Consider the following 12,716-nt stretch of genomic DNA (forward strand, 5'->3'; position numbering starts at 1 on the left):
ACACAGAATGAAGAGCCTCTGGCAAGGTGAGCTGCTGTTTGAGCTCAGTGTTCATGAAGGTCTGGTGAGTAGCACGAAGGTAATGATTGATTGGAGTGAACGGAATTCACTAGTACAGAAAACATAAGCATCTGGGTTCCACCGCTCCTTTATAATACAAAGCGATATGTTAACTGATCGTTCCTGTTAATATACAAACAACAATGAATTATACGTCACTAAACTGCCCGTAGGCTCTGTAAAGTGACATATATTAATATTTGTACTGAAAATGTCCAAATAACAGCTGCTATCGCCTAAATAAAGAAACTTTGAGGTTGACAGCAGAGCTGAGGCGGGGCCTGCTGTCAAGAGCAGAATACGCACGTGTGATTGGCTGACATCAGGGTCTCAACTGTCATATAGGCAACCACCCGTTGGTTGGTCAAAGTCTCCAGTTTTCATATTAAAAGACCTTTTCCCCGTACCATGCCTGATTTGAGTATGTATTTCTCTTTCACTATATCATTCTTACATATGTAAAATAAAATAAATAATTATATATATATAGAGAGAGAGAGAGAAGATTAGTTTGATTATTCACTCCAGTTTCCTTCACTATCCGGTCAAAAAATAATAATTTTCAAAGAAAATCACATGCAGCAGATGTTAAATTTTTATTTGGCTAAAACAAGTTCAAACTGTTAAACATTTGTATAGGTAATTTATTTTTTTAAACCATGAGATGTTACATATGAGATGTTCATACAAATATGAGAAATACAATGTAATTAAATTTAAATATAATTACATTTAAAAAAAAAACTAAAATTCAAAATGGTGAACTTTTATTCTGAAAAATAGCCCCATTGTCAGGTGTCTGTCGCTGATTCGGAGATCAAACGGGATCTCAGGCTGTACAGCTTCCTCTATACAATTGTATAATTTTTCCCCCATGTATTATTATTATTATTATTAGTAGTAGTAGTGGTAAAAAAGAAAAAAAGTCATGTCTCGGTTTCTGTGTTTATCAAGGGGTCTCGTAGGCACACAATGTAAATTGTGTTGTTTTCGGAGATGTGAGCTCCAGGGCGTCAGCGGTCATTCAGTGCTCATGAACCCGCCGAGAGCATCCTCGCCTCGGCCAGATCTCCTGGAATTTGCCTCTGGATCTGATGTCTCCATACGTTTGGGTAAATCTAACTGAGGAAGACTTTAATCTATTATTTCTTCCAGAGCAGATAGTTTTGGCTGCTACCGTTGCTCTTTTGACTGAATTGCCTAGCAACTTTTAACAAGCAAGTTCTTTTTTCTTTCAACAACACCTTGTAAGACAGCCAACAAACTATTGTCACCTGAAATCACCTTTAACAGATGAAAGGACAGTATGACACAGTAGTTCCACACAGAAGAGGGTTTTTAAAGATACTCCTCTGATGTTTCTTATCTATTTACACACTTGTGCTGTTGAACTTTTGTATAAACGCAATATTATATTACTCATGTATATTTACTTTAAATGGATAGTTCATTTGTAGTGCACAGTGGCCTACAGACAAGTCATATAATTTTGCAGGATGAAGTTGGCGCTCCTGGGATGGTTATCAGAGTCTCAGTGGATGAGACTTTTTTTTGTAACTAATATTTCATAAAGAATGAAATATGTTGTTACTTTTTACGTGATGGTTACACCACATAACATTTTTGGAGAAACATTTCTTGAAAAGGCTATAAAAGTGTTTCGAAGACATAATTACCAACAATTTGTTTTCATATGATTGCACCATTTAATTATTGTTTTATCTTAAACACATATCGACCTGTAAAACATCTTCTGTTCTGTATAACATCTTCCATGTTTCCTACAGGTTTTACCACTTCAATAAAAAGGGTCGTGTTGTGGACAATTTGTGCTTCAGTTTTCACCTTTTTCTCTTTTATAAATCTAGGAGCAGTCTAATATGTTTGTAGAATTAAAATGCATTATGGAAGCCTCTATGATGGTCTCTTGATCAGATTTTTTCATTTTGTCATGTTCACAATAAGTTCAGTCTGCTGAGTTATCACTTTTGTTACAGGGAAGTTGAAAAGCAGTGCCCTAAAACTATTTTTAACAATATACTGTAATTCCTTCAAAACCTCATATTAATTTAAAGCCTTCGTGGAATATTTGTGCTTTTTAAAATGTATTTCACTGCACTAGAATACTTACATGAACCGAATAATGTCAAAACATGATTACAAATTATGAAAAACAAAGGAAAAGGAATACTGTACCCAATAATAAAAATAATAGTAATACACATTCATTAAAATTATAATTAATAAAAAGGATCTTTGCCATCATAAATGAATTCTAAAATAGAAATGATTTCTATAATCTCTTATTTTGCATATACACAAGTACATAGAACAAACAGATGTCATGCATAGTAATCACCACTAGATGGCAGTCATAATGCTTTATTTAATAACTTTAATAGTAGAAAAAGAAGGGCAATTCAAATTCAGTGTCAGATTTTTGAGTATCTGTATCAACAGTTTACCAGTAGTAAAATTGAGGTAAACCTATAAAAATCAGCAATGGATTATTTATATTTTCTTTAATATGATATTCATTTAATTCAACTTTTGTTAGTCATTATTACAGTCTATATGTTTGTGTTTGATTATATAGTTAATGTAAATTATGTGTTAATTCTTTATTTAAAAAGCTGTTACTGCTGCTACTTTGTTGTTGTATTTTTGATGTCAAATAAAATGATACAAGTAATTTTGTTATTACAGTTTTTGTTGTTTATTTTTCTAAATATTATTATTTGTATTCTTGTGGTATTTTTATTTTGTTCTCATTTTGTTGTTTGATATTTCTATTATTGTTTTTGTTCTATTTTGTTTTTATCATTTTACATGAAAATTTGTTGTTGTTTTTTTTTTTTTTTTTTTTTTTTGCATTGTTTTTTTTTGTTTTTTTCGTCATTATTTTTTATTATTTGTTATTATAATTTTTTGTTGAGTTATTAGTATCTTTGCTTTTATCATATTTGTTGTTATTATTGTTATTATTTAATATTATTGTACCTTATTTTTGCTATTATTGTTTTTTATTGTGTTTTTATTTTTGTAATTATGTTGTCGCTTTTAGTTTTGTAAAAAAATCTATATTTGTTAGTTATTTTTTATTCTATATTATTTTATATTATTACTCCCTATTTTTGACATATTTGTTTTTTATTCTATTTTTTTGTTATATTTATTATTATTATTATTATTAGTTTAGTTGATGTTGTTTTTGTTATTATTTTAGTTTTTATCGTCATGTTTGTTGTTGTTATTTTTATAGTTATTTCTTTATTGCTCTGAACTTTTGCAATTATTGTTATTATTATTTTGTAATTATTTTGTTACAATTATTTTTTTTTGTTATTTCAAATTATTGCTCCGTTTATGCCATAATTGTTTTTCATTCTATTTTTGTTGTTATTTATTATTTTTGTCATTATTATTTATCTTTGACGTTTGTTATATTTATTATTTTTGTAGTTGTTATTTTTATAATTTGTTATATTTGTTTTTATTATTTTTGTTGTAATTTTTTTCATATTATTGCTCCCTATTTTTGCTTTTTTTATTATTATATTTTTATTATTGTTATTTTTGTCATTTGTTATTAGTTGTGTTGTTAATGTTATTTTTGTGGGGGGGGGGGCTTTCTTTAACCCTTAAACAGGCAATATGCATTACAAGTTTACAACATATAGAAATTGTATTACAGTGCATTAAGCATGCAAACCTTGGGTCCAACTCACCACAGCCAGGAAGAGGGTATGTGCCTCCCCACCCAGCACCATTCAAGTCAGCTATCCCACGAGAACCCATAAATCTGTCTGGTTCATTAATCTCACAAGAATCACATTGCATAGTGGGACACATTGTTCATGAGTTGTGCCCTATATATCGCACATTTTGGTACAAGATGGTTATTCATCTAAAAATGTCAAAATATTCAACTTAAATTATTCTATGTCCAGTCCGGTGATGTATATTAATGATGACTGAGCATGTTGTTGTTACATACATTTAATGGTAAAACATTTTAACATTATGAAGAGATTTCAGTATAATCCAGTAGAATTGAAGGATATATATAGTGTATAATCAAAGTTTCAGCCAAAAACAAAAACAGCACACTGAAAAAAAATGTATGTACACAGCACATGTGACAATTATAATATATAGTATTAAGACTTCTATATCTAATTAAAATTAAAAACAATCCAAGGATGCTCGTTTTGAAATGTATTGCTTTCCATTGAACATCTGATACGGTAACATTTTGCTTGTATGGAATCTGCATCCTTTGAACATATTTAACTTAATATGTTTTAATTGACAGATCTATTTACAAAATCTACGAACATTAAGAAAGATATTTTGAGAGTAGCTGGCACTTTGAGCTATTGTGCAACTGGCACATTTTCACATCGAGCCCAAGACTTTCACAAGGGGGCGATGTTACAAGGTAAAGATGTTCCTCTGTCATGATGGGGTCCTCCACGACATCAAAGCCTCTTTTAGCAACCAATGTGAGTTCACATGCATCTGAGTTTCAAACGTGGAGTCACACCGGCTCACTACTGGATTTGCCTGCCTGGTACTCCTCAGATTTTGGTTGACTCTGGCCCTTTCTCTTTATTCTGGAAATAAATAGATAAAGATAGAAAAGAGAACTTATTATTTACCAGAACTGTTACTTTCTTGCAGGTTTTGGGGGTTAAAAAAGATCATGTTAACATATCAGTGCGTTGATAATCTTTAAAATACTATTCTGTACTGTAAAAAGTACTAGTACCAAAAATAAAATAAAAAACTTGATCTTGGATTTCTTAAAAAAAGGAAAAAAAAATAGGATGAGGAATTGCAAAGGAAGTAAACTGGACCAATCTTTGAAGGATTTAAAATCGTATATTTATATTTATATTTCTGCTCTAAAATCTGTGTATTATCTGAGCTGTGAAGTTGTTTCCAGGAGCCGTAAAATTTAATAAAACTTTACAAAAGGTTTGTTTTCTATTTTTTTTCCACACATTTTATTTACTTTTTGTGGCTATACTCATTTTGAAGTTCACTAATGTCCATATTCACTTCCTGTGTCAGTGTCACGCTGAATCATTCACTCAAACGATTCGGTCAAAAAATGATTAATAAAAAATAGTCATTCTGCTGTGGCTTCATCTGGAACAAAAATCGTTGGCAAAGCAAAAAAATAATTAAAGTAAGCTATTTTTTATGAATGTGTGAGACTCATTAGCCTCTCTATGTAAGTTGACGTTAAACAGGCTAACTAGAAGAAAAACGGTGCAGTAAATGGTAAAAGTATCCACGCTACAAAATCAGTGCGTTTAAGACTATGATTATACATGGAAATTATATAATAACAAATACAAATATATAAAAGTACCATAACGGACTGTTTTTGCACAGATAAAGAGTGCCATCGGAAGTCTCGCCTATTCAAATTAAATGGTAATGTTAGCATTCATGCGTTAAAAATAAGGTGGATAAAAGCAAATAATTATAGCAATTTTTCAAAGTATTAGCAGGGCAAAATATGATTTTGTGGTGGCTTAGCTTTAAAATGAAATGCGATGAAGGATTTTGAAAGTCTTACAGTAATCAGGTTGACCCTGCCTGGTTTAAATGATTGAAAATAATTAACAGTTGAAAACTTTAGAAAAGTAATCAAATGCAATTGAAATAGTTACACTACTTATGACATTTTAAGTAGGGTAACTTGTAATCTATAACCTAATACATTTCCAAAGTAACCTTCCCAACACTGGATATCACTTAATTATATCGACCTTCACTGTAAATGACAGTTCTTTATATTAAAATAGAGGTGAGGTTTTTTTGTGGTAAACGTAATCTGCCGCATGTTTATTTATAATGTTTGATGAAACGTATTATTTATGAAGTGCTTGGGACTCACTTGCAGATGTAGTAGATGACCACACCGAGCAGCACTAGGATGAGGAGGGCGAAGATGACCACAGCGGCGATCATGCCCTGCTCCTCACTGTCCCGTGAGAAACTGATCAGCTGGAAGTGCTCACATCTGCTGCCCTCAAAGTTTGCATTGCAGCTACAGGACAGGACAAGGGTTTCATAGGTGTTTTCTAATGTAAATGACAAAACAATAGCTATCCTGTTCGTGGAGATACTTACACACATTTGAGAGTATACACAGAGTCTATTTTAAAGCATTTTCCTCCATTCATGCAAAAGCTGGCTTCTGACGCATTGCAAGGTTGACCGTGTTCTATAACGAGAGGAAAACCAAAGGAAGCAAAAAGTAAATGCATCATTTATCCAGCTCACAGAGCAATTTGTTTTTTTTATTTTGCATTTAATTTGCATTTGCATTTCAAGAATTCCACATCACGGAAACAATATGAGGTGTGATTTGCACATGATATGATTTTATATCAAATTCCTTTTCTTGTTATATTTTTATTATCTTTAATCATTTTTTTACTTATGTTTTTATTACCTGCCATCATGGGAAACACTGAATAGATCTTCTCGTAATGGAAATTTTAACTGACAGCAGTCACTCGATGAACACCTGAGAACAAAGTAAACGTGGTCCGGTTAGCTTACATTTGACCAGAAAGTTTCAAAAAAAAGAAAAAAAAAAAAGAAGTTGAATCAAATGTTTTAATCATTTGGTTATAATGGTTCCTTTCAAATATCTCTACATTTATACAAAATAAATGTGCTGTATGTAAGAGATGATGGTCATCATTATCAATAGCTATGTTTGTGCACTTTTTTCTAAATTGAATATTAAAAAGTATGTTTTATATTAAATGTTCAATTGAACTGTTATAGTAAATTCAGTGGATACTCTAGTATAAGATATTCAAATACACTATAATTATATTAAGTTATCACATTAAGTATAATAGTATCTGTATTTTAAACGCTCAGTTGACTGAATTGGCTCTGTAATATAAAGACATTTTATTTAATGAAAAATTTGAGATCTATTTAATCTCTCAGTTGGTTCTCTTAGACAGCAATGAGATTAGATTGAAAGCAAATAAAAACAAAGCTTTTGAGTTTCAGGATCTCAGACTGTTCTCAGATGTTCCCAGGAAACCAAAATCTACAATCCAACGTCAAAAGTTTTCAATCGGAAATCAAATATTTCTCATTAAATTCCACGTTAAATTCTTTTGTGTCTGTTTGGATTTCAGCTAATAAATTTGAGGAGAAACATCTGAGACAAAGCTGAGATTTAAATGAAGCATTACTAAGAACCCAATTCAGGCTCCCAATCCATTGCAGCGCAATACAACTTTTTCTAAAAGCATAATTCATAACTTGTCCGACTCACGACTCACCTGTTTACTGGTTTATTGCTTGACTTCATACACTTTTCAAAGGCTTCAGTTTTAGAAAGTTTGCGGAGATGTACATGAAATCCTAAGACAGCCCTGTTTCAGGGAAGTATCAGTGAAGACTTACCGTCCAGGTAAAGTGAGTCACCTTGTCTTCCTCAAATAACTTCTGAGATAAATGTCGCTGTGCGTATCAGAGTCACATAAGTGTGGTGGGCGGATCCCTTTGAGCTCAGAAATGTTGTGATTGCTGTTTGTCCACATTTGTGAATGGAATGATTCTCATCATGCGTCGGTAGAACACAATGACATGAGTTGATTTGTAGGGAATCAGCCTGCTGTTGCATCACAAACTTCAACAAAAAAGAGAGATTGAAACTTTCTGTACAGTAGAAAGCTGCTCTAAGGAGTAGATCACCACATCTATTCCATCTTTTTGAATTTGATAGATTATTTTTGAGCAGATTCAAACATTTATCATTGGGTCGTGAAGAGTTTTTGCATTGTAAACTTTAGGTTTCTTCAGATATGTATTAATAGAAACTGTGAGGGCTGGTACTGTTATTTTAAGTGTATTAAGAGCAGGTGTGGTTCTCAGTGAGACTGCTTTGCTCTCTGTGTGAGTAGGCCACCTGGGTTTGGTGTCAGACTTTGGTATGCAAGAAATGCTAATGGGGAAGTTCTGTGTGTGTCGCAGGTATGCGTGGAATCGTGGGAACTTGGAAGACTTTAATTGCTTGTTTACATTCTTTTTTTTAAAGGGCACATGAAGGACAAAAGGCAACATCATCTCCTGTCACCGAAAACCGTTAGAAAGAGATAGTTCTGAGGTTTCGGTGCCACAAGGCCAAATAACTACAACTTTAAATCATAAAAAAAAAAAAAAAAAAAAACAGAAATGTGTTCACAATGAAAAAATACATTTTATTATAATTTGCCATAATTCCACAGCCCAAAAATGGAGCTGTTAAATTAACAAACAAACAAAATGCATGGTTTTGAAAATATATTTTAGATGAAAAAAAGCAAATATGCCTTTCAAAATGTTAAGAATTTTGTTTTGAAATGAATAATTTTATTTAGTCAAGAAAGACACATTAAATTGAACATACGGTAAATAACAGTAATTTATAATGTTTCAAAAGATTTAAGATTTTTTTAAATGCTTTCTTTTGAACATTCTATTTATCAAAGAATCCTGAAAATAACTGTTTTCATGAAATGTATGATTAGAATGATTTTTGAGAGATCATGTGATGTGACATAATAATATTTCACTATATTACTGTTTTTACTGTATTTTTTATTAGTTGAGCACAAGAGACTTCTATAATATCCCCCAAAACAAAACAAAAATTACCCCCTCCAAACTTTTGTGTACTCACAAAACTTTTTTTGTGTAAAAAGTTATAATGTGAAGTAACAGTACACACTAGTCTGATGGCATTAGTACTATAAATACAAATATTATCTTCTGAATGATACTGGAATAATGTACAGTAATATTATAGTATCAGGCTATATTATTATTGTATTTCAAAATGCTAACTGTAATCTGCATTATGATACCATGACTGTATAGTGCAGTGTCATGCAGGTAAAATTAAATTAAATACCTATGGTAATGTTATGATGAGGCTAAACTGAAAAACACATTAATAACTGCTTTTATTCAAGTCAAAAATATGTTATGGTAAATTACGGTAAAGATTGCAAGTGACCACTTTTTACAGTGTTGTGTAAGATAATTGTTATAGTTGAATGGTGTATGTCGGTATGGAAGCATGATGTGCAGTACGGATGGTATTTAATGGTTTGATTAAAGATAGGATTATAATGGGACATGTGATGTGATGGGAAAGTCTGGAGCAGATCTTTGTTTTGTCTTCACCTCTCTCACCTCATGTTGATCTCAATGTCACCTCTGTCGTCACGTGACTCATGACAGCTCTTGAGTGACGTTATGTTCATGACTGATGTGTGTTTGCAGCACGCTGTAATAATTGTGAGGGACCTCGGCGGGCAGTAAGGTGTTGAGATGGATGCGAGGTTATCCCTAAGAGCATTTGCCATCTCTCGGACAGAAAACCAATAGAAAAGCGTGTTCTCTACGTAATGAATCCCATCCTCCTCCTCCTCTTCCTCCTCCTCCGACATAACGGAGCGATGCTGGCGGTCATGCTTCAATCGAATCGCGTCTAATCGCGGCTTCGGCACGAGACTGAGTCCCTGGCGTGATTTAAAGAAGAAGCCCTCAGCACAAACCACACCTCATACTAAACAGCTCGATCGACACACAATGCACTCCTCCTGTCGCGAAAACGACGCGTTTCTCTGGACGTGTGGACTCCTGATATCACCTCGCTGAGCGATGATGCTCGTGACACGGCGCGCATTCACTCAGCGTCCGCTTTATTCGCGAGAGAAGCAGCAGAACGGATGCTTGACCACTGCGAAACCGCCTTTTCACGCGTCAAGCCTCTTCTGGTTATCGGCGAGGGACATATTATCATAACCACGAGGGCCAGGGAGACGTGATTAAAGTTTCAACGATGTAAATCGAGGTAGGTTAATGTTACCCCTTGGAGACGAGCATTTCATCACTGTTTATTCCCGCGTTCATGCCACCAATTATTGACTTGATGGGTGTTTGCTGTTATTTTGGTAATTGCATCACTAAATCACTAGCTGTCGTGGTGCTGGTGATGCTTTAATCAGAAGACACCACCGATAGCTCCTCTAGGCCTGGGAAACACAAGACACGTCTTCCATTTTCATAAATTAGAGTGCGCATCTAATGTTGTGTTGATGAGGACTTTCTGCTCATTCCTGACGGGGAAGGAAATTGGTTGCAGGTGGGTTAATTGTAGCTTGCGGAAGTGTGTCAAAATGACACGAAATGGTTCCATCGCCATGTTTCTTGCATGTATTTTGGCTTTCATGTTGCCTGGATATGTTCCGCTAAACTTCTGATAGTGGCATCTACGAACTTTGATTATGTAAGTTAGGTCCATCGTAGGTCTTTGGGCACGTGGTCAACACAACAAATCCAAATGAGAGCACTGATGTGAGACGTGCCTGATTCAGATCTGTTAAATTAACCGATAATTTGTCTTATATTTATCGAGTTTTCCTTTTTTTAGTATTACAATTTAGCAAACTGCATTACATCACCCCAAAGCGCATAATTATCACAATCTCATACAAATACATAAAACGGTATCGGTTTAAAAAAATCGGTAACACTTCACAGTAATGTTTGCATTTGTTAACTACATAGTTAAAACAAACTAAGAATAAATAATTCTAAAGCATTTTTTTTTCTTAGTTAATGTTAATTCCAACATTTAAGCTAGCTACTATGTAAGCCTATATTTAAATGAAATGTTATGTTAACATATAAAATATATATGGTAATATTATATTATGCTGACTGTAATGTTTTTAAGGTCACCTAAAAAGTGTGATTTGTCCTAACCTTTAAAATGAAAAGGCTTTAGAATAGAATAGCAAGTTTTTACTTTTTAATTCACATTTCCGTTGCAGTTCACATTTATTTGTATAGGATTTTTCACAATTAGAATCATTTTCCAAGCAGCTTTACAGAAAGTGTATGTTTTAAAAATCAATAGTAGAAAAATGTTATCAGAGGTGATTTTTATTGTTCACCAAACACACCAACACACATTGACCTCTTTTCAACTTAATATTAGCATTCAAATTATTATTAAAAATAATAATTGTTTGTGAAACACCCAAAAACACTAAAAACTAAAAAGGTAACATCAAAAAAAGCTATTTTTTTTGGTTCATTTAAGTTATTTATGTTACATATGAAAAAAATATATGTATTTAAAAAACAGTTTAGAGGAATATATACACACACACACACACACACACTTGGGACTTTTGATATTCTTTGTGAAACCTAATCAAATTTAATAGCTAATAGGCCTATATATAATCATCTGTTAAGCATTCCATTGCATAATAATGTTTGTTAATGCTATAAAGAGAGACATTGCATAGATATTTTCTCTTTAAATTTATTTTCATTAGCATGAGAGGCAAACAGCACCTTTCACTTAAACATGAATGCTAAAACGAACCCTCACATCTTCCTCTCTCCTCTACTTTGTCCCACTTCCATCTGTTCAGACTTCCTGTCTCACTGACCTGTGTACACTATGCCTTATTTGGCTAATTGTGATTTGTCCTGTGTACTAGTTTCACCTCGTCCCCCAGCCTGAGGTGATACCTTTTGTAAAACTGCTAGAGTTTGAGACCCCAGCGTTTGTCAGTCTCAGTAAATGAATCTTTCATCACAGCTCTTCAGTGATCGAAGCCGGTGGGAAACGAGCGCTACGGACCCTTCTTTTTATTGATGTCTGTCCATAGCAAGGTTGACAACTTCATTGCACCTTGACACCAAAAAGGGCAATCGTAGGCAGTCGGGGCTTTGTGTAATGCCAACCCTGCTGAAAATCAAGCTGTGTACAATAATAACCTAGTTTTTTATTTTCTATTAAATGTGAATGAAGCACTATGCACTCAGCTCACACATGCATACCATATGTAGGACAGTATGAATTCTGGGAATTGAAAGGGGAAGCCTTCGCTACAAGAATATGATTCTTTGACCCGTTTTAAAAGGGTCAAAGAAAGTATCAACGAATCATCTTTAGCTCTCCGTAACCCCTTGTATGATCCCATATATAAAAAAAAAATAAATAAATAAATAAAAAAACAAATATATATATATATATATATATATATATATTCAAAATATAAAAAAATATATTTGCTAAAAGAGATTTCAATATTCATATTATGTCATATTATGTTTTCTTTAATAATATGTATATAAAATATATATTGCCTATTTTTTTGTATATTTTTACAAATGTATATAAAAAATATAAATATATTTAAATAAAAATCAGCATGGAGTGACGATACAATATTCCAAAAAAGACAATACAATATATGAAAAAAAGAGAACATTATTAAAACATTATAAATGTAGTTTTGATAATGAGCTATTTTGTGTTCAATTATATTTAGCCTAAATAAAAGCTATTGTAAGATTGGAAGTATATTGTCTTGCCTTAAAAATACATTTTGAAAGATGTTTTGGTATATGAAGGTTGAAAATAATATATATATATATATATATATATATATATATATATTTAAAAAAAAATTAATTGAGCTTCACTGTTTGAAACATAAATTTAGTTTATTTAAAATACTTTTAGAATATATATTTTTTTACCCTATAAGATTATCAATTTAAAGATCTGTCACTACTTCTGTTTCACTGTGACTTTC

At 32.5% G+C, this 12,716-nt stretch overlaps 2 protein-coding genes and 1 long non-coding RNA gene across 5 annotated transcripts in view; 2 read left to right on the forward strand and 1 right to left on the reverse strand.

Moving 5' to 3' along the window:
* Positions 1–737: 737 nt before the first annotated feature.
* On the forward strand, positions 738–1,882 carry LOC113066462 (uncharacterized). The gene is made up of 2 exons (XR_003279172.1): positions 738–918; positions 1,015–1,882. It is a non-coding gene; the product is annotated as an uncharacterized LOC113066462 (long non-coding RNA).
* A 2,161-nt stretch (positions 1,883–4,043) lies between these two features.
* LOC113067029 (pro-neuregulin-4, membrane-bound isoform-like) lies at positions 4,044–7,579 on the reverse strand. Of its 2 annotated transcripts, none has more exons than XM_026239226.1 (5): positions 7,513–7,579; positions 6,533–6,607; positions 6,208–6,301; positions 5,972–6,124; positions 4,044–4,676 (listed from the first exon to the last, which is right to left on the reverse strand). In XM_026239226.1, the coding sequence occupies exons 2-5, from the start codon at positions 6,540–6,542 to the stop codon at positions 4,601–4,603; spliced, it is 333 nt and encodes a 110-aa protein (XP_026095011.1). In that variant the 5' UTR covers positions 6,543–6,607; positions 7,513–7,579; the 3' UTR covers positions 4,044–4,600. The 2 variants fall into 2 exon arrangements, with proteins under 2 accessions (XP_026095011.1, XP_026095010.1); XM_026239225.1 differs by having other exon boundaries at positions 7,389–7,567.
* Positions 7,580–9,155: 1,576 nt separating this feature from the next.
* The window catches only part of LOC113067030 (transmembrane protein 266-like), a 53,659-nt gene continuing 50,098 nt past the window's right edge, over positions 9,156–12,716 (forward strand). For both annotated transcript variants that reach the window (XM_026239227.1, XM_026239228.1), the window contains exon 1: positions 9,156–9,949. The gene's annotated coding sequence lies outside the window, so the exon portion shown is untranslated. The remainder of the gene's footprint in view (positions 9,950–12,716) is intronic.

Source organism: Carassius auratus, chromosome 50 (genome assembly GCF_003368295.1).
Source record: "Carassius auratus strain Wakin chromosome 50, ASM336829v1, whole genome shotgun sequence".
Lineage (NCBI taxonomy): Eukaryota > Metazoa > Chordata > Actinopteri > Cypriniformes > Cyprinidae > Carassius > Carassius auratus.

What these genes read in the sequence shown, in the direction of transcription:
- LOC113067029 (XM_026239226.1), bottom strand. An exon ending in GTGTATACTCTCAAATGTGT is followed by an intron (nt 6,125 to 6,207) that starts GTAAGTATCTCC and finishes CCTGTCCTGTAG; the next exon opens with CTGCAATGCAAACTTTGAGG. An exon ending in GTCATCTACTACATCTGCAA is followed by an intron (nt 4,677 to 5,971) that starts GTGAGTCCCAAG and finishes ATTTATTTCCAG; the next exon opens with AATAAAGAGAAAGGGCCAGA.